General features: G+C 45.8%; 5 protein-coding genes across 7 annotated transcripts; 3 read left to right on the top strand and 2 right to left on the bottom strand.

Moving 5' to 3' along the window:
* The first annotated feature begins 5346 nt into the window (after positions 1-5346).
* f13a1b (coagulation factor XIII, A1 polypeptide b) lies at positions 5347-14915 on the top strand. 3 transcript variants are annotated; one of them, XM_054753792.1, is made up of 16 exons: positions 5347-5461; positions 7357-8583; positions 10800-10987; positions 11210-11398; positions 11463-11711; positions 11782-11900; positions 11971-12078; positions 12144-12318; positions 12394-12532; positions 12609-12712; positions 12773-12861; positions 12929-13082; positions 13153-13428; positions 13497-13657; positions 13737-13873; positions 13944-14915. In XM_054753792.1, the coding sequence occupies exons 3-16, from the start codon at positions 10813-10815 to the stop codon at positions 14083-14085; spliced, it is 2217 nt and encodes a 738-aa protein (XP_054609767.1). In that variant the 5' UTR covers positions 5347-5461; positions 7357-8583; positions 10800-10812; the 3' UTR covers positions 14086-14915. The 3 variants fall into 3 exon arrangements, with proteins under 3 accessions (XP_054609767.1, XP_054609764.1, XP_054609766.1); XM_054753789.1 differs by lacking the exons at positions 5347-5461; positions 7357-8583 and adding an exon at positions 8635-9130; XM_054753791.1 differs by lacking the exons at positions 5347-5461; positions 7357-8583 and adding an exon at positions 9157-10692.
* Positions 14916-15326: 411 nt separating this feature from the next.
* cxcl19 (chemokine (C-X-C motif) ligand 19) lies at positions 15327-16626 on the top strand. The gene is made up of 3 exons (XM_054753112.1): positions 15327-15631; positions 15857-15992; positions 16172-16626. The coding sequence occupies exons 1-3, from the start codon at positions 15538-15540 to the stop codon at positions 16302-16304; spliced, it is 363 nt and encodes a 120-aa protein (XP_054609087.1). The 5' UTR covers positions 15327-15537; the 3' UTR covers positions 16305-16626.
* Positions 16627-16978: 352 nt separating this feature from the next.
* trmt10b (tRNA methyltransferase 10B) lies at positions 16979-21692 on the bottom strand. Its single transcript, XM_054752958.1, has 8 exons — positions 20797-21692; positions 20601-20703; positions 20409-20530; positions 20185-20337; positions 20036-20114; positions 19894-19961; positions 19707-19830; positions 16979-19621 (listed from the first exon to the last, which is right to left on the bottom strand). The coding sequence occupies exons 1-8, from the start codon at positions 20953-20955 to the stop codon at positions 19467-19469; spliced, it is 963 nt and encodes a 320-aa protein (XP_054608933.1). The 5' UTR covers positions 20956-21692; the 3' UTR covers positions 16979-19466.
* On the top strand, positions 21512-26045 carry intu (inturned planar cell polarity protein). The gene is made up of 17 exons (XM_054752953.1): positions 21512-21906; positions 22058-22545; positions 22613-22698; positions 22907-23101; positions 23192-23310; positions 23374-23463; positions 23525-23602; positions 23672-23855; positions 24026-24079; positions 24166-24228; positions 24309-24515; positions 24587-24676; positions 24740-25135; positions 25218-25288; positions 25374-25563; positions 25637-25779; positions 25869-26045. The coding sequence occupies exons 1-17, from the start codon at positions 21818-21820 to the stop codon at positions 25978-25980; spliced, it is 2655 nt and encodes an 884-aa protein (XP_054608928.1). The 5' UTR covers positions 21512-21817; the 3' UTR covers positions 25981-26045.
* On the bottom strand, positions 25821-27962 carry ino80b (INO80 complex subunit B). Its single transcript, XM_054752957.1, has 5 exons — positions 27334-27962; positions 27085-27241; positions 26901-27028; positions 26647-26819; positions 25821-26567 (listed from the first exon to the last, which is right to left on the bottom strand). The coding sequence occupies exons 1-5, from the start codon at positions 27371-27373 to the stop codon at positions 26082-26084; spliced, it is 984 nt and encodes a 327-aa protein (XP_054608932.1). The 5' UTR covers positions 27374-27962; the 3' UTR covers positions 25821-26081.
* Positions 27963-27983: the final 21 nt, after the last annotated feature.

Here is a 27983-nt window from a genome sequence, read left to right as displayed (position 1 = left end):
AGAATGCCACTTTCATAGAATTGGCTTCTTTATTTTATAATGTAAGATTAATGTCTACATCAGCAAATGTCACCCTTGAATAGTATTGAATAGTATCGTTTGTACACCGTAGTCTGTTTTTAAAATATACTGTATCTTTTTTGAATCCCGCGTATCTAGATGTGTATCCAATCGTTTCCCACAAAGAGATTTACATCCCTACTTATTATAGATAAAAAGTTTTCTATCTGCGATTAATTTAAATTAATTATTAGTTAACTACGGACAAAATTTGATTAATCACCATTAACTATTTAATCGATTGACAGCCCTAGTATTAACATTTCAACTTTTTCTCATTAATTACACCATTTTGCCCTTTTTGTCATCTTTTACTGTTTTTATTTTGGGGGTTTTTCTAGGCACTGGCCCGGCCGGGTGTAGGTGAGTCTGCACAATATGCTACCTTCACGTGGTGTGGCCTTGCCCTGCAGCTATGAAGGCCTTGGTAGAACGACTAAGTCGACGGTCATCTTCTTTTCTTGTGACGTTGGCAGGTCATGGCTCTTCTGTGGGAAGATACTGTTCCCACTTCCTGTCCACGCAATAGATGCTTGAGCCAAGACAATAGTACTTCTTTTGCTGGTACTTGTGACACTGACTTCATTACACACCCGCCTGAATATTTCATATTCACCTCCCCTCCGACCATCCAACTTTCATGAAGGTAATGGAGATAAAGCCCAAATGGAATATTAATCCCATCAGAGAGGTGGAAGAAAATACCTGCTGTGTGTGTGTGTGTGTGCGTGTGTATGTGTGTGTTGTCTGCACAAGTGGACAACTCTTCCTCAGTGAACTCCTGACCACTGCTGCAGGGCAGTAATGAGGACAGTTTGATTATTTAGGCAAACGTGGTGATGCATACTGACTCATACTGACCCTGTGGACTAGGACAGAGCTGACTTCCCTCTCTCGGTTGGTCGGCCTCTTCAGCCTTCAGGCTTCTGCCACCATGAGCTGATGGGAGGACGCTCTGTGAGGACATAAAGCACTCATCGTGCAACCTGACCTCCAGTTGAACCCCCTCCCATCACAGAGGCCACCGAGAAGGAGATGAAAGTTGCTCATCCTCACGATCTCCATCCTTTCCTTTTCTGACGCCTTCAACGGCTGTTGCCCTTCCTTCTCTTGACATGGACCTCAGTGATTAAAGCCTTTTAGAACTTCCGGTCATCAAAATCGTCACTACAATCTGAGAAACGAGACAAGACCATTTGTGTAGAGAGAGCTGCAGCTGAACCAAACGGGGAATGTTTGGAATGCAAAAAAATAGACAGTTTGAGTATCCTGAATGAGCCGAATGTTTTGACATGGGTTGAGAAATGTCGAAGTAGGAATGATTACACTCAAAGGGACGTTTGGTTTGGAAAACGTGGAATTTCAGGAAATGGGGGAATTTGGAGAAGTGGAAAATATTTAGCCTCAATGAGCTGAATTGTCGCGGAAAATGTGCGAATGTTTTGGTACGTGGCAATAGACAGACACATGTTCATGTTGTGATGGTTTCTATGAGTGGAGGAAATAAATAGAAGACTTTAGGTTATTTTATGAGATGAGATATTATATTATAATATATTATATTGCATTGTATTATATGATATTACAGTATATGATATGATACTGTATATATATGTATCACCAACTCATAAACATGTCTTTAGTCGTGCTCGGAATGACATTGTCACCATAGACAGCGGTGAGGTGCATTTAGGGGCACTGCAAACATCACAACAACGTCTTAATTATGTGTGTTTGTGTGGTCTAAATCAACAGAAAGATGACAAAAGACAAAAACAGTAAGTGGATAGTCTTTCTCACTCACTAACGTTACTCCTGCTGTGTTCAAGTATGCTTGGAAATCCAAGAAAACACATCTACACTCTAAACAGTGAATTCAAATGAAAATATTACCTGGTGTATTTGAACGCAACCCCTCATGGCTCACAGCAACGCGGTTAAAGCCTGATTCAAATGTTCTGCTGCTATTAAAAAAAATTGTGTTCGGCAAACAGGTTTTCAGACATGTGTGCTATCTTTTGGCGTGATTTAAACGTTCACTTCATTTGGAGATGTTTATACATACAAATATATAATATGGTGTCCTGTCATTTAGCTTTTTGTTCATAAAATACAGTGAAGAGGGCACATTTCACAAAAAGTTGCAAATGGTGATTAATCATGATTAATTAATTTGAAAACGGTGATTAATTTGATTACAATTTTTAATCATTTGAAATCCCTAATTATATTATATTATGTTATATTATATTATATTATATCATATTATATTATGTTATGTTATGTTATGTTATGTTATGTTATATTATATTATATTATATTATATTATATTATATTATATTATATTATATTATATTATATTATATTATATTATATTATATTATATTATGTTATATTATATTATATTATATTACATTACATTATATTACATTATATGAATGCTCTTCAACACTCACACAATTACAAAGGACTTCTAGGATGAAGCTGCCATGTTCAGGCCATTCTGGATGAGATGTCTCGTGGTAAAAACAAGATGTTTTATTCATGTCAGCATGTTGCTTTCATTGTCCCTTCAGATATATCACTGAATAAATAACAGATATGTCTTTATTATTTATCTCACAGCAAAGTAAGCCAAGTGTCATGACTCATTCAAGCACACAAGTACATAAAAGTATATGAAAGTACATAAACGATCACAAACAGATGGCAGTGTGCGAAATGGCTTCAGATGTGCCAGGAAAGATGCTCGTTTGCCCGACTATGCTCGCGTCCAAGCTGCTTATGGTTTGCAACACGGCCAATCATCTCGGCCGCTGTCAGACTGTCAGCCAATAGGATGCTGGGAGTCCTCGGGGTGTGTGTGTGTGTCATTAGCTAGATTCCAGGACCTGGCTCTGGCCCACTGGGCGCATTCAACTGGAAAGGATGACGTCCAGAGGGGGATTCATCATCTGCAGCATCATCTCCTCGCTCCAACTTTGCTGTTTTCAGGAACGCTGCAGAATTAAGATGACGTCATTTGAAAACACGCGTTTACATGACGTCTGTAAAAAGGATCGTCACTTACAATGATCTCTCGGGCACAAGTATTTTAAAAACTAATATTGAAAAGCAACAAGCAATCCCTGGACAAAGCATCGCGATGAGGGGGTCACCATGTGACCTCTTCTGTACTTTTGAGGTTCGTTTTAGCGAGAACGAGACCTTTGAGGTATAGTGGGGAAAATAAGTATTTGATCTCCCCCCCCCCCCTTCATACAAAGATATGAACAGTCCTTCACTTTATGGCATCTTTATTGTAACAGAGAGAGACAGGATGTAAAAAAAAAAAAAAAATCCAGAAAAAACAACATTAAACCAACAAGCAAACATTCTGCCTGCCGCAGACCGGTTCTGCGTTCATGAAGCACGCAAATTAGTCCTGAACTCATCTCAACTCATTATGCGGATATATGACACCTGTCACAGAGAGAGTACCTTCCATTCAAGCCTCTCCACCACCACGGGCAAGACCAAAGAGCTGTCAAAGAACACCAGAGACGAGACCGTAAACCTGCACAATACTGCAACGGGCTACAAGACCACCAGCAAGAAGCTTGGTGAGAGAGAGACCACTATTGGTGCAATAAGTCATAAATGGAAGAAATACTGCACAAGCAAACAGTCACACACCCTCATTCTGGAGATCCATGCAAGATTTCACCAGATGGGGTAAGGAGGATTGTGAGAAAGGAGAGAAACCAGCCCAGAATCACAAGGGCGGCGCTGGTTAATGATGTCAAAGGAGTTGGGAGCACAGTCACCAAGAAAAGCATTAGTAAACACACTTTGTTGTGATGGATTGCAGGGCCCAGTGGTTAGCATGTTGGGCATCTCTGTGTGGAGTTTGCATGTTTCCCCGCGCGTGTGTGGGTTTTTCTCCGGGTACTTCGGTAAGAATGTGAGTGTGAATGATTGGTTTGTCTATACGTGCCCTGCGTCCAGGGTGGACCCCCGCCTCTCGCCCGAAGTCAGCTAGGATAGGCTTACAGCACACCCACGCAACCCTCATGAGGTTGAGCGTCATACAAAATGGATGGATGGATGGATGGATCCAAGGTCCTCCTGCTTGGGAGAATCTGATGTGGTCACATGAGACCAACATTTAGCGCTATCTATTCAATTCTATGTGTTTCAGAGAAATAACGATGATCCCAACAACACCATCCGTGCTGTCAAACATGGAGGTGGAAGCATTCTGCTTTGGGACTGTTTCTCTGACCAAATCTGTCCAGAGATGTGTGCAACCCTGGTGACAAACTACAGAAACATCTGACCTGTGTGCTTGCCAGTAAGGGTTTCTCCAGTCCAAGTCATGTCTTGTACTGGAATCAAATTATTTCATTCAATTAAATAGAAATTAATTCATAATATTTATTTAATATTTATTTTGTACGTTCTGTCAGTCTTTGTTGAAATAAAAGTGCCATAAAACCTTCCAGGTGCCTGAGTGCTACAACCGCCTTGAGCAAGTTAGCCAGGCTAACGTGAGCTAAATGTTGCCTCTGGGTGCTGGCTGAAGCAGACCTGGAGATCCTCACGGCCCATCAAGCCCGAGAGAAATACTCCACCCCCCCGGAGGGCCAGACCTCAGCAGCCATGACGGTGCAGTTCTGACATTCTCTGAAGTCTTTTTCAGTCTCAGTGGGAATGTATTCGAGATGGAATTTATTACCGGGGGCAATAGGAAAAAAAATCAACCAAAGCAAAGAAAATAATTGAATGTCTTTGTTTTCTTGCAATTTTTTAAAACCATTTTTCCTGTTTCTCCTTTTTTCCTCCTGGTAAAAACACCTAAAAGCCTGGCATGATTTATCACAAATGGGTCCAAGCGGCGCACTAATTAGGAAGTCAAAAACAAACCTTAAAGCCACTCAAATATTAATGGAGGCGTTAAAGCAGAATCCCATTTACGTCCTTCCTGGGTCAAGAAGGACCAAACATGGCTGGGAAGACCATTATTCAAATGAGAGAACACACGTAATAGAAGCATTATCTTCATTTGCAGACATGGAAATGCAGCCTGCATCTACACTTTCCCAAAAAGCCTCTCTCGGAACCTTAATAAGAGGCTCCAAATGACAACAAACCAGCAGGAAGCAGAAACGCAGACTGTCATTATTAGTGCACAGGCAGGAAGGAAACTTAGATTAGAGTGTTTCTTGGAATCAGTCCCGTCTGAACCCATCAGGACTCATCAGAAGACTTTAAATGTCCTAACATTGGCCCAATGCAGCTTTCTGTTTGACTTGAACTCATAAAAGTTCACGGCTGTATAGGAAACATTTTGTAGTGGTTGTCATGTGATAGTTATGTGACTATCCCAGGATATGGCTTCCCCAAAATGGCAGGGTGTCAGGTGAGCTGACTCATTTGCAAAAGTTCGTTTGTTTTTTGCCAATAAAGCTCATTTTTAAAGCCAACTCAGTTAAATGGCTTTATAAATGAGCATTATGAAATTAAAGCATTTGAATTGTTCAATGATTTCATGCTAATGCTTTAATAGGGTGTCAAATATTACAAGGGAACTGCTCTTATTTCTGTATTTCATCAATGAATTTATGGAAAGCAAGCTAGGAAAATGTGATTATCGGGCTTTTAGGCTTAAAAGTGCTGTGGAAAGCCACAGTTGTTGTCGTCATGTTGTGACATATTTGTCACGACAGCTAAAATGCAAATAAGACACTCAGTAATTGTCGCTGTTGCAACCATTTTCAATATTCTTTGCTTCAAATCAAATCACGTTTATGCTACACAGAAATGTATCAAGATGAGTTTGACTTTTTTGAAATAGGGAATACATTTACCGCCATTAACATCACATTTTTGACATGAATAGTATTTGTAGTATTACTTCAAATGGCTCTGATTTCGTAATTCTGAGAATAAAATGTCGCGGCATGCTGTAAATGGGAGGGTGCATTTGAGCGTTTAAAAAAAAGTGCTTCTTGTGGTGGCTTTCTGAATCCAGTTTGTGTTCAACGTGATGTTCAAATGTCTTTTGTGAAGGTCTGCGCGTTTGATGGAAGAAGCAGGGATGCCAGTAGCACCATTAAAAAACATAGCCTCCATGTGTGGAGCACAGCAGCACTCCCTAATTATCTGTCTGGCGATTGCCAATGCTGCATCAGGCCCATTCTGCTGTCAAAAAGTGTATTCCGAGCAAGATGTTGCTCCTATCAACACTCATAATTTACTTGTCAAAGCGCTGGTGCTCTCAGCATGGACCAGACCCCCCTGGGTGCTGATTTCAAGATGCTTTCGATTCTCCTCAAATGCCTTCGCTCAAGCAAAGTGTGCTTTTTGCTTTTAACAAGCAGACATTTATGACAAAGCTTACATGCTTCCTGAAGCAATATCGCCATCTGGTGGCCACAAGAGGAGCATCTTCTTTCCTTGGTTGATTTAAAACGCTTAATGTTCGTCTTGATGAGTTTACAAAGTCAGCATCATCTTAACTCATAACCACCAAACACTTTAATTGGCCTAAAATGTTGCGAATGATTCAATAGCGTGTCAAATACAGTGGAACCTTGATTGGCGTCCTTTGTTACTTCCTCAAGGTAAAAGTGACCTTAAATGTTCGATTATTCCTTTCGGTCATTGTTTTTATATGCATTTACAATCGTTTTATGCATGTAAAACTAATTGTAACGCTATAAAAACGTGTTTTCTGTTAACATTTAGAGACTGAAAGTCAGCAAAGAACTACTTAACCGCTGATGACATCATAGATGGTGGATGGAGCTGACGTCCGGTTTCTACTTCCTTTAACAAGCTAATAGGCTACTAACAAGAACGTTTTCTTAAAGAAAAAAACACGAAGAACACAATTAGACTCATGCAATATATTAATAACACAATTTTGTATTGTCAGACTATTTTTTATGCTAACTGGAAAATGTGTACATTTGTATACATCGTGTACATGTGTACAAATGTATAAGCATACAAAATGTTGCTGTAAATTGTTTACGCTAAACATTCTAACTGGGGCGTACGCTAACCGAGGTTCCACTGTATTAGAATTCAACAGTTGTACTATAATTCTTTCATAAATTCACAGAAAACAAGATAGGAGATTATTGCTATCAGGCCTTTAGCCTTACCAAGCTAGCTTTAGCCACTTGCTGTGTTTTGCATCTTTTATAACTTTTAACTTTTACTTACGAAACAGCATGAATTGTATTGTATGCATTTATAAATTCCTGTGCACAATGTCCTCCATCTTGTCCAAAAATTTCTCAATCACAGAGTTCTTCTCCTTGCTGGTCCCGACGTGAAACCTGCCTCCACATCTCTGCAGGAGTCCAGCCAGCTCACCGTTCCTTAGGACATTCTGCTACACAGTCTTGCCTAACACCTCACCCCATGTGACCAGCGACCGCGTCCGCTGCCAGGCGTCCTCCTCGAGCCAGCTCACGTGGCTCTCAGCCGCCACCCTGTACTCCCGCGTGCGCGCCATGAAAGCCTGCATGAGCAGGAGGACCACTTGAGGTCCTGGACAACACCAAGAGATGCTGATCCGTGCTGGACAAGTCTGGTCCGTCTCGCCAGCTTAGACCAATGGGCTCCACAAATTCCATGTGGCGTCCGGCTATCTGGGCTTTCCAAGACCTGAATCCCAGAGATTTTCTGACTCTGGGAGCCTACCCGCCCAGGATGGTCACTCCGGGTGGAGAGCGTGAAGACAGTTCTCTCGTAAAAGCAGCACACTGCAGTCTTCTTCCACAGAAGCTCCTAAATCACTAGGACTGGGAGACGGTCCTTCCTGTTTCACGCTTCCTGCCTCACCCTCTTCTTCACCCCATCGTCTGGGGTCTCTCCAGGTGACTGAGAGAGACATTGCGGTTCTCCACGTTGTCTCCTCTGTCTTCTTCCATCTCTCAATTGTTGACTACTTCCTACTTCCTCACGCTTTCCTCAAGTTTTCTTGTTCAGCTCTGAAATTCCGTTTTGTTGGTTTTGCTGTATGTCTTTGTCTTCCTTCAGATGATCGACTTCCTTGTGGTGTCGAACCTCCTGGGCCTCTACCATCTCCTGCAGCTTTATTTCCATTTCTCCTTTCAATTTTATATCTTCCATCCTGCTGTTTTCTTGTGATTTTCTTTTGGACTCTGCGTTTGACTCTGCGTTCTCTTCTCGCTGGTGTTGATGTTGATGCTGCACGAAGCTGCAAGCAGCCATGAATCCATGGTCACCTGTGAAGAAGTTCTTTCTGAGCGAGTGCACTTTCATGTTGGACTTTTTCTCTCCTGCCAGAGACATCCTCACCCGCACGGACAACCAGACTTCTCTTGGCTTGTATTCACTCTATCAGCTCTTCCTCACGTCCCACCTCTTCCTCATTTTGCTTCCTGTGTGGCATTGGGGGAGGAGAGTCGTGGTCGCCGCGAGGAGGAGAGTGACGCTGTCGCCAGCGCCACTGAGCAGCACAAAGGCGGCAGGAAGTTTTGCAACATGACGTGCAACAGCTAAAGCGTGAGTTGGATGGTCCATGTGCACTGCCACGCTCATCCTCACTCGGCTGTTTGCCCTCTTTCTGACTGTCGGCCTTTGAAGAACACAGTTGTGATAGTGTTGACAGTAAACATGACGCACACCTACACGGCCCCTTCAGAGTCCCGCAAACACACAGCAGACTTGTTGGAGGTCTGCTGGTGGTTGGCGTGATGGGCAACTTGTCCACGATACGCTGCTTTCTGAGGACACCATATTGGACAACGAGCCAGGAGACGATGAACAAGCGGTGTGCACAAGAAGGAATGTGTTGATTCTCTCTTTCATTTTTTACCGTTGACAGAGCAAGAAGCTCCGTTCGTTTGTAGGAACATCTCAGATTCCACATGTTCCTCCCAACTGGGACTGACTGCAACTCACACACACACATACAAGCCGGGGTACCGCCCACAAGTGTACGAACCACCAATACACTATTTAAGCAGAAGCATCTGAGCGGGGGGAAACGAAAGCGTTCCGTCTTTCTTGGAGGTGCGTCCACACTTGGAGACCCTTTGCAAAGTTCTTGGTGAGAAACTCTTTGAATGTTCTATACTTCAACTTTGAACTTCCTCTCCAGATGGCCATTTTCAAGCATCAGGGATTCATTTGGATGTGTGAAATGTTTGAACGAGTTGTGTTTGATCTTCACTGCTTTTTAAGGGCGCTACATGTCTTCATAAACCTTCTTTCAGTTGTGTGGCAACTCTGGGTGTGTCGGTGAGGACTTGTCACAGCAATCTTTGCAAAGAACTCTCACTTGAACTTGATTCAGTTGGCCATTGTTTCATCATCTCCATCTCTGACTCCAGCCAGGAGGACCATATTAATCAGAAAGCAGTCCCGCAGCTCTGAGCTTTAATCACCTTCACACCACATCGTTTTTTATTTTGAGGGGGTTCTGATGTGGTTTGTTTCTGTTTTTTGTGGTCCGTTCAGCATTTCTTCACATCTGGATCATCAGTTAACGTCTGACTTGTTGGATATTAAATTGTACTCACAGCTGCCAGGAGGATAATGGCGACCATGTGCGTCCCTAAAGTGTAGAACAATGGGGTCCATAGTGCGGTCCACAGCTTGTCATTAATTGGAATATTGTAAAAAATGAAATGAATTGATAATTAATGATATACAGTGTATTATTAGATATGACACTCATTTGCTTTGTCACCTATAACACCAAGCTAAAGCCTGGTTTGTACTCCTGCGTCGAGGTGCCAGTGCCCTCGTCTCGCTTGCACCTCCAAAAAAAAAAATCGAACCTCGTCATAAAGGCTGTGATTAGCTGGCTTTTAGTACGTCGTTTCTTTTATGCTACTTTTTCAAAGTACCTTTCAAAAACCCCAAGGACACTGTACAGAGGGGGGGAATACGCAGCACACAACAGAAGATTACATTTAAATTCAATTAAAATAATGGCACAGTAAAATCACAGTATAAAGTCCTGAAGAGGTGGCATAGGCGATTGATGTTGTCTAGATGGAAATATGGAGACCGGGTTATGTTACTGATGTGACTAATTGGCGATGACACTTAAATCTGAGGGCACGGGAAAACTAAGGAGTTGTGGATACTGATGGAGAAACGATCAACTTTGGATAGTGTGGATTTGGAACCAACAAGAAGGATTTTTGTTTTTTCACTGTTCAGTTTGAGACAATGTGAGGCTAGCCTGGGTTTGATTTCAGATAAGCAGGTGGTGAGAGAGGAGGGTAGGAGGATGGAATTAGGTTTGTGCGAGAGGTAGTTAGGCTCGAGAGCTGGGCATCATGCATGAATAATGGAAGTAGACATTGGCATTTTGGTGGAGAATTGCATAACCGTGACGCAGGACTTCGAAAGGTTCACAACATCACGGCGCTGTGACTACACAGAAGGACGAGGCTGAAGATATGGATGTTGTGTCAGACAGTTTAGCATATATTGACCTACACTGGACTGGTTTTATCAAAGTGGTTGTGTCAAGGTGGCGAGGGCCGCATACTTTTCTGTATGCGGGTATGCGGCCCTCGCAGACAAAGGTTTGGAGACCCCTGTTGTAGAGCAATGATGAGCAGACAGCAGGTCCGTCTCACTTGCTAGTGCAGGATGGTGAGTAATTGCAGGAGTGTTTGTGCATCAAGCATCAACATGTTCACTTCACCAAGCGATAATTCGTTAAGAGCGATGATGTCATTCCTTTGTCGTTTGTCTTCCAGAACTGTCACCAACATGTCCAATCCATCCGCTGCTGCTGTTCCTCCTGCTCCCACCGGAACCCGTGCCAAGGTGAGCAGCCGGGGCCGCACCGCTAATCCCGTCGCCAACGCCAATTCTGATGAATCTGACATCCCTGAGTTTGAGCTCTTTGGCGCAGTCGGACCAAGAGGACTTCCACCTTTGACTGGTGAGGGACAGTCTTCCATTCTATCTTCCATTAAATGTTTGACACATAATTGACACGCAGACAGGATAAACTGCTCACTTCCTGCCGCCTGTCATCTCATCATGCTGTCTTACAGCTGCACACAGAGATACCAGTGCATTATTGACAGCTAACAACTTACTCACTAATCTAGCTCCACATACGGATGTTAATGTAATCTAACCCTAAAATGTGTGTATCCAGAGTTCCTGGACATCTGGGATGTGGACATGATGAAGAAACAAGACGAGACCAACAAGGTTCTCCACCACACGGCCTCGTACCACTCTGACTATCTCATTGTGCGCAGAGGACAAGAGTTCCAGGTCAAGATCACCTTTAACCGCCCCTATGAAGCAGACAAGGACAAGTTTGCCGTGGAGTTTGTCATCGGTGAGCCTACATGTTCACACAGATCTGTTGACATGTCAGTTATTGTTGTCCGGTGTTGTCTCAGGCTCCAGTCCTCAGTACAGCAAGAACACCTACATTCCCGTCTTCCCCACTGATGAGCGCCAGAGTTCCTGGCAGGGCCGCATCATTCAGACCTCTGACAACATGCTCACCATGGGCATTATGCCCGCTGCCACCTGCATCGTGGGCAAGTACCACATGTATGTGGGCGTGATTACCCCCTACGGTGTCCGCAGGACCAAGCGGGATAAAAGCCGCGACATCTATGTCCTCTTCAACCCCTGGGCGGCAGGTGAGTCGAGGCTGCCAGAGTGCGTTCCCCGGACTGAGTGAGATTAGGAGGTAATGTTGTTTTCCCTTAGCTGATGCCGTGTTTCTGGACGACGACGCCGAGAGGGAGGAGTGCGTGATGACCGAGACAGGAATCATCTACCATGGCGCCCATGATGACATCGCTGAGAAACACTGGAACTATGGACAGGTGACAGAGAAAGCGACTGTTCATGTTTTTAAATAACTAACTTTTTACACTGCGTTGTTTTTGCACCCAGTTTAACTACGGCATCCTTGATGCGTGCCTGTACATAATGGACAGGTCTGAGATGCCCATTAGCAACCGAGGAGATGCCATTAAGGTGGTCAGAAAGGCGTCCGCCATGGTTAGTGAACTCAGTCTCTCTTTGAGCATGAGTGCAGACACCAAACATGTCAAATTCCAACATAGCTGAACTCTCGTGATGACGACGGCGTGATGGTCGGGAACTGGAGTGGCGACTACACATACGGTGTGGCGCCCACTGCGTGGACGGGTAGCACAGAGATCCTCCTCAGCTATGCCAGCAGCAAGATGCCCATCTGCTACGCTCAATGCTGGGTCTTTGCCGCCGTCTTCAACAGCTGTGAGCAATCTCCAGACGGTCGTGACTTCTCTATATCAGATGCGTCCAAGTGTCAACTCTTCTCTGGATTTGCAGTCTTGCGCTGCCTGGGAATTCCATCCCGAGTCGTCACCAACTACGTCTCCGCCCATGACAACGACGGAAACCTGAAGATGGACATCATCCTGGATGAGAACGGTCGCATTGATCGCAGCCGCACGCGGGACTCCATCTGGTAGGAAGCCGGCTGTGAAGCTTGTCAAGCCAGGTCCTCCTCTAACCAGTCTCTGCTTTCATGTCTGTGCCATCAGGAACTATCACTGCTGGAACGAGTGCTACATGTCCAGACCGGACCTCCCGGCCGGCTTCGGAGGCTGGCAGGTTGTGGATGCAACACCGCAGGAGACCAGTGATGGTAACTATACGAAACAATTCAAGTCATAGTTCATAGTGCTAACGTGAGGTGTCCTTGAAGGCTTTTATAGATGCGGCCCAGCATCAGTCCATGCCATTAAACACGGTTACATCTGCTACCCCTTTGACGCGCCCTTCATATTTGCTGAGGTGAGTGACTGAGTGTCTGCGCATTCGTGGAGCCAACATGGTGGCCTTTGATGCACTCTCCCCCCAGGTGAACAGTGACATGGTGTTTTATTCCCGGAGAAGAGACGGAAGCCTGGAAACAGCGAAGGTGAACCGCACCCATATCGGCCGCATGGTTTTGACAAAAGCTGCCGGCACGCTGAGCCGCCGAGACATCACTGAGCTGTACAAATTCCCTGAAGGTGGCTGAGGAGCTTCTCTTATTAAAATGCCCCACTCTGGACCTCACCAACATGTCATCGCCCCCTGCAGGCAGTGCTGAGGAGCGCACAGTCCTGGAGAAAGCTGATTTGTACAGCTGCATAAGAGAGACATCCAACCCCCCTCTGGCTGACGTTGACCTGCTTCTGTCAAACATGGAGGTCAGCCTAGGTGACGACTTCCAGTTGATTCTGACGTTTGTCAATCGCAGCAACAATCGGCGCACCGTGGAGGCGTACGTCAGTGGCACCGTGGTCTACTACACGGGTGTCACCAGCTCAGAGTTCTTGTTCACCACCCCCACTATCAAGATTGGGCCGGGCAAGAGTAAGTGCTGGGGGTGGTTCAGGGGAATCTTGTAAATGTGAAAGAGTCAACAAGCTTGTCCCATGCAGGTGTGAAGGAGTCGGTGAGCGTGGAGGCCAAGAAGTACATGAAGCTGCTGGTGGAGCAGTCCAACTTGCACTTCATTGTCACAGGAAAGGTCACTGAGACGGGCCACATTGTTACCGCCATGAAAGTCGTCCGCTTGCATAATCCCAAACTCAGCGTCAAGGTGGAGACCCAGCAAGAGGCTGCTCACTTTGTCACAAAGCTCCATTGCCCATGGTTTGTGTGTGTGCGTGTCATGTAAGGTGTCAGGCCCCTTTAAGGTGAACGAGGAGATGATGGCGATGGTGGAGTTTACCAACCCCTTCACCACCAACCTGGAGGATGTCAACATCCGCATGGAAGGATCTGGAATCATGCTGCCCAAGTCAAAATACTACAGGTGAGCACCGCGAGTGGCAATTGTTGTGCTGTTCTGAATCCCCCAGTGAGCCTTGTGTGTCTGCTGTCAGTCTCATCACAGGAGGCTCCTCCCTCACTTGGAGCGAGTTCTTCACCCCGCAGAGGGCAGGCACCAGTCGGCTGATTGCCACTCTTGACTGTCCCGCTCTCAGGCAGGTGTACGGCGAGGCCGCTCTCACTGTGGACGCCTGAGGATGGACGTCCATGCTCGGAGGCAGATTGCTTTAACCGCATTTTTCCATTAAGTCACATTAAAATGAATTAGAAATACAGCCTTAATACTTTAACATCATAGTGATAATCATCTACATCAGGGGTGTTTCCAGTGCATACATAAAAATGAAAGGATACATTTTCATATTAAAGATGCTAAAACCAATCCAGCGTAGGAAATTATATGTTATTTGAACAAAACATCCACATCTTAGCTTTGTGTGTGACAAAGCAAATTTGGCAAATTTGTCCATCCATCTTCTATGCCGCTTATCCTCACTGGGGTCGCTTGTATGTTGGAGCCTATCCCAGCTGACTTTGGGGGAGAGGCGGGGTACACCATGGACTGGTCGCCAGCCAATCGCAGGGCACATATAGACAAACAACCATTCACACTCACATTCATACCTTTGGACAATTTAGAGTCTCCAATTAAGCTAACATGCATGTTTTTGGAATGTGGGAGGAAACCGGAGTACCCGGAGAAAACCCACACACGGGGAGAACATGCAAACTCCAAACTCCCAATGAGGACTCGAACATGCTAACCACTAGGCCACCGTGCGGCCTGCAACTTAGTGTAATATGTAATAATCTATTTCGTAAATAATTAATTCATGATATCTTAACAATGTGACGATGGCCAATAAAAAACAAGCTACGGTAAGAAAATGACCCCCAGGCCGCAATTTTGGCACCCCTAATTTATTCTGTAAATCCTGCTTCCTTTTTCTCATCTGTGCACACGCAGCTTTGCCAAATAAATGATTGAAAGCCCCACACATGCATGCATCCTTTATTATCCCCCACACTACCTTCTGCACGTGTGTGTGTGTGTGTGCGTGAGTGTGTGTGTGTCAGCTGAGCATCTGAAGCTCCTTGTTTGCAGTCATGAGTGTTTATTTTGTTGAGGCTTTGCATGATGAAGCCACACTTATGACCAGCACGTCAGAGACTTGTCAGAAAGCCACCACTGATGGCGTTGGCCAAGGAGGTGGGGCTACATCAAGATGACAAACAAAAACCAGAAAGAAGACATAAGTTGGACCTGATGATAGTCATGACGGAGCCACAGTCAGCTGATACATCCCATAATAAGAAGAAAAGTCCCTCCCAGCAGCAGCATCTTTAGCTGAAGCACACATATTGTCTTTGTTTCTTTGTTTGGTTCCTCTGATGACCATTTTACTCTTCTTTTGGAAGGGGATTTGGGAGCAGGGGTGCCACCAAGGACCCCCCCCCCCCACACACACACACACACCACCACCACCACCACCACCACCACCACCTTACTTGGCTGGGGGTGTCCATGTTGAAATGTGAAGAAGTGAAAGTGCAGGCTGACGTTCATCATTTCTGAGAAGTGTGTGTCCCATGACTAACTTCAAAGTCCTCTTTGGCTTCTTCTGAGGCAGGTCACATGACTTCTTCATGCTTAAATTGTGCAGCGAGCACTTGTGGACCACACACAGCATGAAGATCTGCGTTCTGCTCACATTCGGCTGCCTGCTTGCCCTCATTCACGGTAGGCACACACACGCACACACACACACACGCACACACAATTGTTTATTGCATGCCAGGTTCCCTCTTGAGGAGTCAAAGTTGCTTCATCAGCACTTTGAGTTCAGGGATGTGATATCCATCCATCCATCCATCCATCCATTTTCTATACCGATTGTCCTGGGATGTGATATATGAATTGTAAAAAAGTACATTTAATTGTGTGTGTGTGTGTGTGTGCGTGCAGGCATGCCACCCCTCAGCCAAGACTACAATACACACTGCCGCTGCTTGCAGGCTGAGACCAGGATCATTCCACCGGACAGACTGAGGAACATCAAGCTGGTCCCTAAAGGGCCCCATTGCACCAACGCAGAGGTCATGTGAGTATTCCCGAACCTTTGACATGTCCCAAGTATCTGGCTCAGTTCGGTACCGTCCTGATGTCTGCTGGATGTTATTCACTGAGTCAGTTTTATCAAGAGTTCAAACTCTACAAGGTTCTACTCTGGGTCCACTTGAGAAAGACGAGAGATGAAATGTTGTTCATCTTTTTGACCAGAGCCATCCTGGCGAGTGGCCAGCGCGTCTGCCTGGATCCTCAATCCTTGTGGGTCAGGAAGCTGGTCCGCTTTGTACTGGACAAGCAGCTTCATCAGAGGATGGGTGTGCAACGCTCCCGGGGTCCAGCGTGATGACACAACAACACAACCGCTTCTTGTTTGAATGTCTTAATAATATTTTTTTTTCTTTTGACGAGCGTATCAGCAGCTTTCCGCTTTACTTAGCAAACTAGCGACTGTTTAATGGTGTGAACAAACATTTTGTTGCATGTAAACAAAAAAACATTAAAAGTGCCCTGATCTGATTGATGGTGTTACATTAAGGGAAGGCCAGTGCCTCGTTTTGGCCTTTTGGAGGAAGACTCTAAAAGGAGTTGGAATTAGGCCATTAAGAATCATTATTGGCTTAATTGTTATGAATTGTCATCACCTCGAGGCACCACCCTGAGACAACAACACATCTTAGATTTAACCACACATTTATGTTTTTGTAATTATGATTAATAGCTAAATGGACAATAAACAAAGGTAATGGAGAAGAATAATCTTTATTAGTCAAATATACAGCACAATTACCACAGCAGTATAAAATACACAGAATAATCCAAATATGTAATGCTTAGCAATGCCTAAAATACATTAAATATGTATACATGTACATCAAATATGTACATGTGTTGTGAAAGTGAAAGCATTGTGGGACGTCTTTGTCACAGTACAGTACCCAGAAACATTAAAAAAGCAAGGATTTCTCATCAGCATTTATTTCAAAATGAAATTAATTTAATTAATAATAGGACTGTTAATACATTTGACAGAATATAGCCTAAATCATCATCATAACTGACTTGTCATTAATTAATTCAATGAATCATCCTGAGAAACAAAAGTAACTTTTAGCTATGGAGGTATCCTGAGAAGCGAGTTGAGTGGGTTAGCGAGCTGTGTTGAGCGGAAAGCCGGACTTGCGTGTTCAGCGAAGGTAGCTCTCTTTTAAAGCAGCTGTATCGCCATGGTAACTTAGGCTAAGCTCATAGCCTGGTCTTGACCAGGTTGTGTCCAGGCTTTCATCTTAAAATCAGTTATGAAAGCGTCACTCTTTCACTGTTTAACTAATTCGGAGATGGCGTCACCATTTGTTTATAACTTTATGTAGAAGGACATGGAAAAAAAAATAAACAGAAGAGCATTCCCTGATGATATTATCTATCTGTGTGTGAGAAAGATTTTCAGCCGAGGGAACACGCTAGAGATGCTCACGCGAGCACCAGAAATAAAATGCAATATGAAATATTAACAATTAATGTTAGCAGATGTAAATGTCATAGGAGTCCTTGCGTGAGTACTGAGCATGTTAGTCTTCTTATAATACAACATTTGCTGGAGGACTAAACACTCTGAGGCTTCAATCGACTGCATTAAAACAGTTGTCTTTTTATAAAAAGGTAAGAAATGAAAAAGGTCGCCACAAAACACGTCCACGCATAACACTGCCATCTAGTGGTCACAACGTGATACAGCAAATTAAAATATTTAATCAATGTATATAATCAAAAAGGAAAGCTGTTGCTCCAATGTATTTATTTTTTAAATGGGTAAGTGTTAATATGTCAAACTTGTGAAATGTGAAATGTGAAATTGACAAATGAAAAGACTAGTAGGGTAGTTTTAATGGTAATCATTATAATAATAATCATTGCGCATTCACAGGCTGCATGCTCCCTCGCTGTATTGGCGGCAACAGTGTTGCTTTGAGCAGTCATAATCTTTTGGGAACTCCTCATAACGCTCCGTAATAATTACCTACTCATTTTTTGTAAAATACACTGGCTGAGATCTCTTCACTTTTCAGCGGAAGTAGAATAATATGACGTCAAAAGGCCCCCTTTCATGTGAACGCGCACTTAGCACAAAGCCGAAAACCGGACTTGACAAGTCGATAACCACCGACGCCGTAGGATTTGCAGTATTTTTAAATGATCTTATAAATCTTGAACTATGAAAATAATTCCAATGTTTTGTGAAGCTAGAGACTGTAAGCTTTCAGGTTATATTTGAGTCATTTCGTAATCATAGGGACTGCATCACAGCAGCTACAGGATCAAAACGCTTTGATACAAAGCAAAGTGGGGGTTTGTTTACAGAGCAGTGAGTAGAGCGGAAGAGAAGCAAGCTTTCTTTGAAAAAGTCCTGTAAAAAAGTCTGATTTTATTGGACACTTGGGTGTTTTTTACCGTTTGTTTTTATGTTTTGCCGTATTGTCGCATTTTTGCCATATTTTTTATGACATCATAGGCTAATTTGCATATTACTTGCGTATGTTGTAACAGATGCTGTAGGAAAAAAAGCATAGCCAACTAGGAGACACAAAGTGAGTAAAATCACCTTAATTATGTTTAGAAGAATCAAAAAAACTTGTTTCTTGATTTGCGAATTTAAAATTGGCCATCACTTCATCAAAATCCAAATTATTTTATCTCAGCCAGCGCCTCTCAAAAGTCTGGACAGCGTTAACAATTACATCCGGACTCACCTCCAGCTCTTTAAATCCCGCTCTCTAAAACAGACTTGAGATCCACCCCAGTGATATCACGCATGCGTCATTCATGGATGCGTGGAGCTCCACTATGCTCTCAGTGTGCCGCGGGAGCTGACAGTGCACTGACAGTTTGTGACTGCTTTAGGGCGGGACGGACCTCTCAGCAGCATCCGCTGCTGCTCAGTGTGAACAGAAACTGCAGATCAATACATCCTCTCACTTTCAAGTCCCCAAATATCCAAAAACTCTCCAAGGACACAAGAAAAAGTCACTAGTAGCTTTTGAGAAAGGGTTTGGAATGTCGCCAGATTTAGCGACAAAGTTGCCAAGTTGGCAACACGGGAGGAGGTCATCTGGGAAGTAAACAAGGAGGGACTTTCACATATTCTTGCTATTCAATGTTTTATCTTTCCTAGTTCATATTGTAAATCCCATATCCTTTATTCATGTGCATTCTGGGTGTTTTAATCAATAAACCTGTAAATTTTATTTCTGTTTTCTTAGTTGGTTTGTTATTATACTCATTATGACACGTTTAGCATGCAGTAATGCAAACAACTGTCAGAAGTTTAAAGTACTCGTGAAAAAAGGACTCTTTTTACAGAAACATTTTACCAAATTTTGTGGCTCATGAGTTGTAATTATTCCAATCCCACATTCACTCGCGTCCTGTTGCGTGGGCAGTTCAATTCTTCAGTGTTGCATTTTCTTATACGAAACCAATGAGGTCGTGTAAAGTCCAGTGTCAAAAAGTCTTATTTTCCGGAAGTAGACACTGCATGTGGAGGGTCAGGAGAAATAGAGTCCTGGTAGTGTGGTGCAACTACATAACCCTTCCCCTGCGGGAACCACTTGCTCAGAGCATGTGCCCAGCTGCCCGTGTCGCACAACGTCAGCATGATGTCGACCACTAGGAGAAGAGAAGCGTGGTGGTCAGCATCAACACAAAAACACGCACACGACAATGAGGACACGAGATGAAGAGCTCCGCTCACCTTGATTGATGGCCAGAATCTTCGAGTGGAAGTTCTTGCCATTGTGCTTCTTTTGCATGTACTCGTCGATGGGGAGCCTAACCACGCGGGCACCCAATTCTTTGGCCCGGCAGAGGCTCAACGTCTGCAGGACAGAAGATCCAACAAGTAAGTTTGAGGTGACAATCAAGTGGAAGACGTGATGTACCTTCTGAACACTCTCATCCACTAGTCCTCCGAGGACGTACACCTTGTCACGCTCCACACAGTCCAAAGCTGATGAATTGAAAACACAAGTGTCAAACTTTCATCTTTCCTGTTTACATTTGGAGCAGAGAAAAGTAATGCACCTTGTTCAGCGTCTGGTGAGAGGTACACAAGACTTTGTGCAGGGAAAATGTCCAGACAGCTTTGCTGTGTTATTTCCATCTGAGCGAATGACAGACACGACAGAGCCGTCATGCCAAGAAGCCAGCAGGATTTGCTTTTGAGGACTCACGGAGTAATCCAGGAAGCCGGCGTTCATGCGAACACACTCGCTGAGGAGGCGGCTGTCCTCTCTCAGGTCGGTCAGGAACAGATGGAAGGGGTGCAAGGCCTTCTTGTTGGAACCATAGAGCCTCCGTAACTGAGCCGCCAGTCTGCTAACCTCCTGCAGCACAACACCTTTAAGAAAAGCCTCGTACTGCATGTGCTTTCAAACTTACTGGGAGTTTTGTCCACCTTGTCAGACATGCAGTGTGTCATGCTGAGGTCAACACACACTTTGAGGCCGCTGGAACGAGCCTCAGCTAAACGCTCTCTGCGGATGGCCTTCATGACCCGCTTGCTCTGCTGAGGGGGCGCTAACACATAAACACGACAAACTAAAGTAAACTTTTCACTTGCACTCGTTTCTTTTTTCCTCGTCTTTACCAGCCTCCCGATTGAGCTTCCTTCTCAGTTTCTCCTCCTTCCTTCTGCTCTTTTTGGCGGCCAGCTGCCTCTGCCAGTGTCGTTGCTTCCGCAACACATTCTTCTGTTCCAACACAGAATCACAACTGTCTTTAACAAGAGAAATCTGAAAGCACTTAACGTGTTGTTGCCTCTTAATTCTTAATCACTTACTTACTGAGCAGTGTGCTTGGTCTCTCTCAGGGGTCCCCTGCAGTTCCTCCTCCTGCACGTCGATGTTAAGCAGTTCCATCAGCTCTGAAAATCCATCCGTCTGCTTTTCACTCCAGCCTGATGAACCATCCGCCATTTCAGAGGTAATAAACAATTTGGACATTAAAATGCCCAGACGTTCTCGGTGTGTCCAGTTTGAAAATGTTAAAAAGTTGTTGGAGCCCCAACGTGAACGATAGTAATACCAGGAACGACAACACTTCCGGTGGTGGCATGTGAGTGTCGCATGTGCATGACGTCACTGTATACGCTGTCCTCTTACTTTGAAAAATTATCTCTTTCTATCAAGGTTAGGGTTAGTAACAACTTCAATTGTTTGATTTAGCCAATTGAAGAAGAGAATTGTTTAAGTGAAAAAAATTAAACCACATAAAAAAACATGATCTGCCTTGCAGTTCGCACGTTTGGCCACAGGAGAGCGGCATGACACGCGTCAAACACAGTAGTAGAAAAGACGATAAATGTAATAAAATGTTGTCGTGTCTTATTGTGATGATAATCACGAACAACAATTAAATAGAAAACAACTGTAGCATCTCGGGATCGGCAATAGTGGCCCTTTACTTGATCGATGCCATATTTGCAGAATCGCCCAGTCCTCCTTCGCCCCAGCTTTCCCTCAAATGAGTCATATTTACATGTCACGCCTTAAAGAAAGTCTTCTTTCTGTCGTTGAAATTTAGTACAGCGCAACGTGATGCTGTTTTGCTTCGCCAGAGCCTCGGTAGCCTGCTAACTACCCCGCCTAGCCTGCTAGTGTGTTGTCAGTGGCAACGCAACGAGATCCACCAATGAGATGGAGCCCTACATAATGCTCCAAAGTGATGGACGCCAACCGCCGTAAAACCGAAGAAGAAGAGATTTAGCTCAATGCGTCACGTGATTTTTGAGAGACTTTTCCAACATGGCGGCGGCATATCGCCTCTTGAGTTGCTTAAAGTTTGATTGAACGGCGTGTAGGCAACATGGCTTCCGTGCATGTAAGTCAGAGGGAAGAAGATGACGACGCGCACGGCGGCGAGCGCGCGTCCAAGTTGTCGAGTGGACTGAGCGAGTAAGTTGTGTCAAACTGAAAAAGAAAAAGTTTCTGTTGCCAAGTAGTCCTGCTTATGCACCATTACTATATCATTGACAACTTCTGATGACGTAAAGATGTGGTGTTCGTTAGCGTGTGACCTAACTGCATGTCAAACTGTTTGTGTCAGTGATGTGAAAGCTGAATGGTTGGATGACATCCAGAACATTGGCGAGCTCTTTTACTTGGAGCTGAGCGAGGGAGAAGAAGAGGCGGTGTTGGCGCAGGCAGCTGCTGCCTCTCAACACATGCCCACCGATCACGTACACTTCCAAGAAGCCGAGCTCATCACAGAGGCCACCAAGAAGCACCGATGCAGTCGGCAGGTGGAGGAGGCTGAGCCAGTGCTGAAGAAGCTCACCAGAAGAAAACAGTCGCCATCGCAGCGCAGAGGCAGCAGGAAGCATGCCAGTCTGCAGCCGCTTAAGGATGTGTACATCAACATCAACCCCAAGCGTTCTGGAGGCTCGTCCTCACCTCTACTGGAGGCCCTGCTGGGCATTGTGCACCAGCCATCTGGAATTGGCGCTCACAGAGTCGCGGGGCAAGAGGAAAGACTGACCGTCGAGGGCCTTGTTCCCAACAGTCCGGCCAGCAAGTGTGGCCGCGTCCTCATTGGTGAACTTGAAACCCTGAGCAGCTGTTGCCATGGCCGCCATCAAACATGTCACCTTTGCTTTTGCAGGCGATGTGCTGATTGCCGTGGACGATGTGGACGTCAACGCCGAGAACATCGAGAACATTCTGTCGTGCATCCCGGGACCGACTCAGGTGGTAACAACAGTGATCACAGCACATCATAGCAATCTCAATGGACATCAAGTCACATGATGGAATGAAATGATGCGCTATTGATTATTGATTGTTTTAAATCAATGAATCTGAGACACAATTTTGATATTCAGAACACAACACACGGCCAATTGTCATGCTGACGTTTGCATGTTGATGACGATGACAACCATGTTTTCTTCTCAAGGTGCGGTTGACATTAGAGACATTGGGCGGGAACAGCGGCCCAGGTCTCAGGGCGAAGACTTTGGCGCCTGTCAGTCCACTCGTGCGTCTCCTGTGGGGGCAGGAAACGGCCGAACTGCAGCTGTCCATCAGCCACATCCCACACGTGGTCATGTACCTGTCACTCAAGATGGATGCCACATCACCACAGGAAGAGGTCAGTCTGGAGAAACCAAGTCTCTCACACACGTCAAACTGCTCGTGTGTTTCCATGGAAACGGTCATGTTGCTGTTGTGGTGTGCACAGGAAGACATTTTGTACCAGTACCCGGCGTCTGAGGCGTCCGTTCAGCTCAAAGGAGCCAGAGGAATCTTCCTAACGCTGTGTGACATGTTGGACAACGTCACAGGCAGTGGCATCGTCAGGTACGAGAACTTCCAGCTTCCTTTCCACAGCGGACTGCTTTCAAACTGTTCGTTCTGGTTCAGTTCCACACTGACGCTGGACAAACGCGTTGTCCACGTGGGCTACTGGAAGGAAGGCCACGCCCTGCTGGTCATCGGGCTTCCTGCTGAGAGGTACACAAGCCCCTGCCCCTGGTTGCTTTGAAGATGAAGCACATGTTTGGTTTTCTTTCAGCGTTCCTTTGCTGTGCCTGCGCTCACTGGTGGGAGACGTGGTGAGGACATTAAAAGTCATGTACAGATCCTTAGACAGGTTGGTCACATGCACAAAGACGCAAGTACTGGACTCGTTTTAAATTTGATCTGTGTTTGTCCCCCACAGCGCATTCTGCAGGGCGGAGCACAAGCCACAGATCGACCAGTTCTTCTGCTTGTTCTTCCAGCGGTTCATCCAGCCGTCCCACCTTACGGGTGCTCTCTTAGTTCCGTCCCCGAATGTCTCTGGGAGCCTGTTCCTTGATGGACTGTCGGCCGTCCGATGGCTCACGCTGCCACCTAAAATCAAAGTGAGCCATCTGTAAACCCCGATCTAGCTCTCCCTTTATGTACCACACTGCTGCACAAGGATGCCAAGCAGTAAACCATTGTCCACCTAATGTCCACCGAGGGTCTAGTATGGCTCGTTATTATTTATTTGAATGTATGTTTCAGTTGAATTTGGGTCTTTGCTCCATAGATGGAGGTGGACTCTATCCTAACTGAGTTTGAAGCCTCTGATTTTGGAGAAATGGTGAGCTGACGAGCAACCAGAGGTGGCCACGATGCACAAGTCTCGTCTTGACTTCCTGTCACTGCCTTTCTTTTCACAATCATCAGTCGGAGGACTTCTTCGGCCTGAGGCGCCTCTACGGGATTCTGGGCTCTTGTCTCTTTTACAAGGTTCCTTTGTGTCTCAAAATGAGATCATCTTCCTAATTGACGAGTTCAGACTTCAGCACGCTTGTGGTTGTTGTCGCTAGTCCTACCTGATTGCCAACCATCTTGCCAAAGAGGAGCTGCTGGATGTGTGTCTGTACATGAAGCACTACTGCTTGCTGCCGCTGGTATCCCAGCAGCGGGTGGCTCAGCTGGTCATCTGGAGGGAGGTGTTCCCTCATCAGAGCAGCAGCGCTACGCCCAAAGACACGCAAGTCGGCGGACGCCGCTTCCTCCTTATCGTGGGCCAGGTGAGGAGACGCGGTGTGGTGGTTTGCCCTCATGCAGCATGCATGACCTTGTGTGTGCGTGTCCTCCCCAGAGGTTTTTGATGCAATGTGTGTTGCTGGAGAAAGGAAGCTGCATGTCGTCTTCTGGACCTCCAGGACCAGACTGCGTTTATGTGGCTCAGGTGAAGCGCCCTCCAACTTTTGTTTGTGAAGCAGAAGCCTAACTACAGCCCTCCCGCCCTCAGGTCAAGGCCACACTGCTGCAATTGGAGGCCTTGGAGGAGGCCATGGAGGAACGTCTGAGTGCTCCCGCCTCTCCCTGTCTGTCCTGTGCCGACTGGTTCCTGCCCGCTGCCACATCCCGAATCCGCCTGGACGGCCTGACCGCCTCCTCGCCGATACTCGGAAAACTGTCCGCCAACGTTAAGAGTTCCTCATCAGCGTCCAGAGGCAGCAGCCTGTTTGGAGAGAGGGCCCGGAAGTCCAGCCCCCAGAGGAGCATGTCGGAATGTGGGGCTGAGGGTCACTCAGACAATGGGGCAGCTTCTCCAGCAGCTCATGGTCTTAATCCCGCCTCAGCCAGGACCCTGGGGGGGAGGCGGGACTCGCTGGGGTCTGATGGGAGTGGAAGCCTTTTCAAGGTAACACTACCAGTCAGGTGTGTGTATGTGACAACGACATTCCTCCATCCATGTTGTTGACTTTTGAACCTTTTCCGGTCAGGTGCCGAGGATGGCCCCCCTGAGGATGACAGTGAGTGAGAGGGACACGCAGGAGACGTACAACACCACCAAGTTTGTCTCTCTTCACATTTCCTTACCTCATGTTGGACATTCTAACAACTCGATTGAACTTTATGTCCACTTTCATATGCAACAGACTGAGCTCCGGTGCCGACAACACCTTGTTCCATTACGTCCTCATGGAAAAGGTCCAGGGAATCTTCATCTCTCCCACACACACAGAAGAGGCTCAGCTCGGCGGATCCATTCACCCTCAGCTCATCCACAGCTTTCACCACTGCTGCCTGTCCATTCGAGCGACATTCCAACAGAACCTGCCAGTGCCGGTCAGTGCAGACAAAAGTTCTACAATTATTTTTCGTCTTCATTTGTAAGCATCTCTTCCCTCTTTCCCCACAGGGCCGGTGGGCGGCAGACGGGCCTCGAAGTGCCAGCTGGGGCTTGGGCCCAGTCAAAGAACATGGAGTTCTGTTCCAGTGCAAAGCACCAAACTGGACGGATCAGAGGAAAGCCGCTCCCACCCTAAATTACTGGGTCATAGGGTACGTCTTCCTTGGCTACAGTACAACATCCCTGTGCCGAACCACAACTTTCTTTTGGACCTTTGACCCTTTTGACTCTGTCTTTTAAGGCGGTTGTTGCTAGAGCCTGTGCCTCAGGAGTTCTACGTATGTTTCCACGACTCTGTCCCAGAGGTTCCTGTGGAGATGGCTTTCAGACTGTCCTTCGGTTTGTTCACGTGATGCAATCACCCCTGCACAAGACAACAAGAGCATGTGACATTTCTTTTATTAATAAACATGTCCTTGTTACAGTCATGAGTATTAATGGTGGTTAATGGTTCCTATGACATGGCTGCATGTGCACACAGAGTTTGTAGGTGATGCTGCATGTTCTTCTTGTAACATTGGAGACTGCACAGAGGGACGCCGGTTGTGGAGCAACTGTACTTTTTCAGCTCACAGCAGCCACTGACCCCGCAGATCACAGGGGCTGGAGAAGGCGGAAGGGGCGTTGCGGCGTCCAGAGTGGGGACGCCCAACGGGAAGGAGATGGTGACCCCTTGGGCGGAGTTGCTGTAGCGGACAATGGGACACTGACTCTGCTTGGACTTTTTGTCTCTCATGCTTTTGATCTTGGCCTTGCTGGTCTTGGTCAGCCTCTCGATTGTCTGATTCTTGTTCTCTTCTGCCTTCTTGGCCGCCTGCAAGCGTCTCTTCCGAGCGCGCTCCTCCCGCTTCTGCATCATCTCAGCGGTCAGCTCCTTCTCCTTGTAGCCCATGGGTAGCTCCAGGAGGGGCTGGATCTGCTGCTTGTGAAGTAGCGCTTTCTGAACACACACACATACATGAATACTGTCCGTCAGCGAGTGCGGACATCAAAGATCATCTTAGTCCTTCCCTCCTCACCTGTCGGGTGGTGAGCAGAGACTCATCCACCTCCTTCTTCAGTTCGCCGTTGTCGTCAAGCTCACCCTTCTCCAGAGCGTCAAGCCATCTCTCCTCGTCGTCCACGGGACCTCCCAGCACCGTGTCTGAGTCCATGTCTGGCAGAGGAGAGGCAGCCATGTTGCTGTCTTCATCTGGCAGTCAAAAGAAAGGCGCCTGAATTAATCACACAAAAGCCTCATAGTGGACATGAAGCTGGATCTACTTCTTCTTACCCAGCCAGGCCCGATACTGCTCCAGAGGCACGGAGGGCTCGTCGTCGTCATCTTCATTATCATTGTCCACAATGGTCAGAGGCGAGGGAGGACAAGCTACACCGGGATGCACTGTGAAGGTGGGGACACTAAGAGAAAATACAGCCGTCAACAAACAATCACGCAAAAATTAAGCGTGTCTCACCTCTTGGTTCCCAGCGTCTGTCCTCCCAGCTTGATCTTGAGTCGCAGCTGCGGTGGTGGACGAGGAACCAACGCGGGCTCCGGATGCTTCCTCTTGTGCTTCTTGTGTTTTTTGTGTTTGTGCTTGTGCACCGAGTGAGCTCCCACGCTGCCATCACCTGCACGTGACCAAACAATGACAAGATGACATCATGCACTATAGGCATGAACATGTCAAGAAAAATGAGACAATTATACAACTAATGCTCACCGACAAATCTGGAATGAACCATTTCTTTCCTCTTCCCCATTTATTGGAACCTTAATTTCCCCGAGGGCACACACCCAAGGGATCAATAACGCTCGATCTAATGTAATCTAATTTACACCCCCTTAAAATGCCCACAAAAAGAGACTTCCTCCAATAGACACAGAAACCCATTAAAACCTTTACATTTAACAACTTTTTCCAGCCTTGTCAATACGTTTTAAAAACCACAAACACAGTGCAACTTTATCGGCAACCTTTCATACACTGATTTAAAGCAACAATATGCCTAAGTCGTTTTGGCAAATACGTTAAAAAGCGATAATCAAATGTCTCAGTTTGAACGACAATGATCGCACCCCATCCGACGCAAACGTACACTCATGAAAACAAAACTGAACGTTTTAAATACTTAGTACAATTCAAAGTAACACATTCACCTCAATATGGGCAATTTCCATTATAAACCTTCACTTTTTAAAACCGCCACGAACAAACACAATTAAAACATACTACCAACGTTTGATCGCGCACCATTGTTCAGATTTTGAATACACAACTCGACAGTTTAAAAGACGAGTTAGCATCAGGCAAACTAACGCTAACAACACGGAAGTTACGTCACTTAACTGTTTCCGGTCATTTCTCTGCTT

Source organism: Dunckerocampus dactyliophorus, chromosome 15 (genome assembly GCF_027744805.1).
Source record: "Dunckerocampus dactyliophorus isolate RoL2022-P2 chromosome 15, RoL_Ddac_1.1, whole genome shotgun sequence".
NCBI lineage: Eukaryota > Metazoa > Chordata > Actinopteri > Syngnathiformes > Syngnathidae > Dunckerocampus > Dunckerocampus dactyliophorus.
This window is presented reverse-complemented; position numbering and strand designations above follow the sequence as displayed.

What these genes read in the sequence shown, in the direction of transcription:
- f13a1b (XM_054753792.1), top strand. Translation starts at nt 10,813, where the DNA reads ATGTCCAATCCATCCGCTGCTGCTGTTCCTCCTGCTCCCACCGGAACC. An exon ending in AACACTGGAACTATGGACAG is followed by an intron (nt 11,901 to 11,970) that starts GTGACAGAGAAA and finishes TTTTGCACCCAG; the next exon opens with TTTAACTACGGCATCCTTGA. An exon ending in CGCACGCGGGACTCCATCTG is followed by an intron (nt 12,533 to 12,608) that starts GTAGGAAGCCGG and finishes CTGTGCCATCAG; the next exon opens with GAACTATCACTGCTGGAACG.
- ino80b (XM_054752957.1), bottom strand. Translation starts at nt 27,373, where the DNA reads ATGGGGAAGAGGAAAGAAATGGTTCATTCCAGATTTGTCG. An exon ending in GGTTCATTCCAGATTTGTCG is followed by an intron (nt 27,242 to 27,333) that starts GTGAGCATTAGT and finishes GGTCACGTGCAG; the next exon opens with GTGATGGCAGCGTGGGAGCT. An exon ending in GCAGTATCGGGCCTGGCTGG is followed by an intron (nt 26,820 to 26,900) that starts GTAAGAAGAAGT and finishes TTTGACTGCCAG; the next exon opens with ATGAAGACAGCAACATGGCT.
- cxcl19 (XM_054753112.1), top strand. Translation starts at nt 15,538, where the DNA reads ATGCTTAAATTGTGCAGCGAGCACTTGTGGACCACACACAGCATGAAG. An exon ending in CCTGCTTGCCCTCATTCACG is followed by an intron (nt 15,632 to 15,856) that starts GTAGGCACACAC and finishes GTGTGCGTGCAG; the next exon opens with GCATGCCACCCCTCAGCCAA. An exon ending in TGCACCAACGCAGAGGTCAT is followed by an intron (nt 15,993 to 16,171) that starts GTGAGTATTCCC and finishes CTTTTTGACCAG; the next exon opens with AGCCATCCTGGCGAGTGGCC.
- trmt10b (XM_054752958.1), bottom strand. Translation starts at nt 20,955, where the DNA reads ATGTCCAAATTGTTTATTACCTCTGAAATGGCGGATGGTTCATCAGGC. An exon ending in GAGACCAAGCACACTGCTCA is followed by an intron (nt 20,704 to 20,796) that starts GTAAGTAAGTGA and finishes GTGTTGGAACAG; the next exon opens with AAGAATGTGTTGCGGAAGCA. An exon ending in CCGGCTTCCTGGATTACTCC is followed by an intron (nt 20,115 to 20,184) that starts GTGAGTCCTCAA and finishes TCATTCGCTCAG; the next exon opens with ATGGAAATAACACAGCAAAG.
- intu (XM_054752953.1), top strand. Translation starts at nt 21,818, where the DNA reads ATGGCTTCCGTGCATGTAAGTCAGAGGGAAGAAGATGACGACGCGCAC. An exon ending in ATCGGGCTTCCTGCTGAGAG is followed by an intron (nt 23,464 to 23,524) that starts GTACACAAGCCC and finishes GTTTTCTTTCAG; the next exon opens with CGTTCCTTTGCTGTGCCTGC. An exon ending in GGAGTGGAAGCCTTTTCAAG is followed by an intron (nt 25,136 to 25,217) that starts GTAACACTACCA and finishes TTTTCCGGTCAG; the next exon opens with GTGCCGAGGATGGCCCCCCT.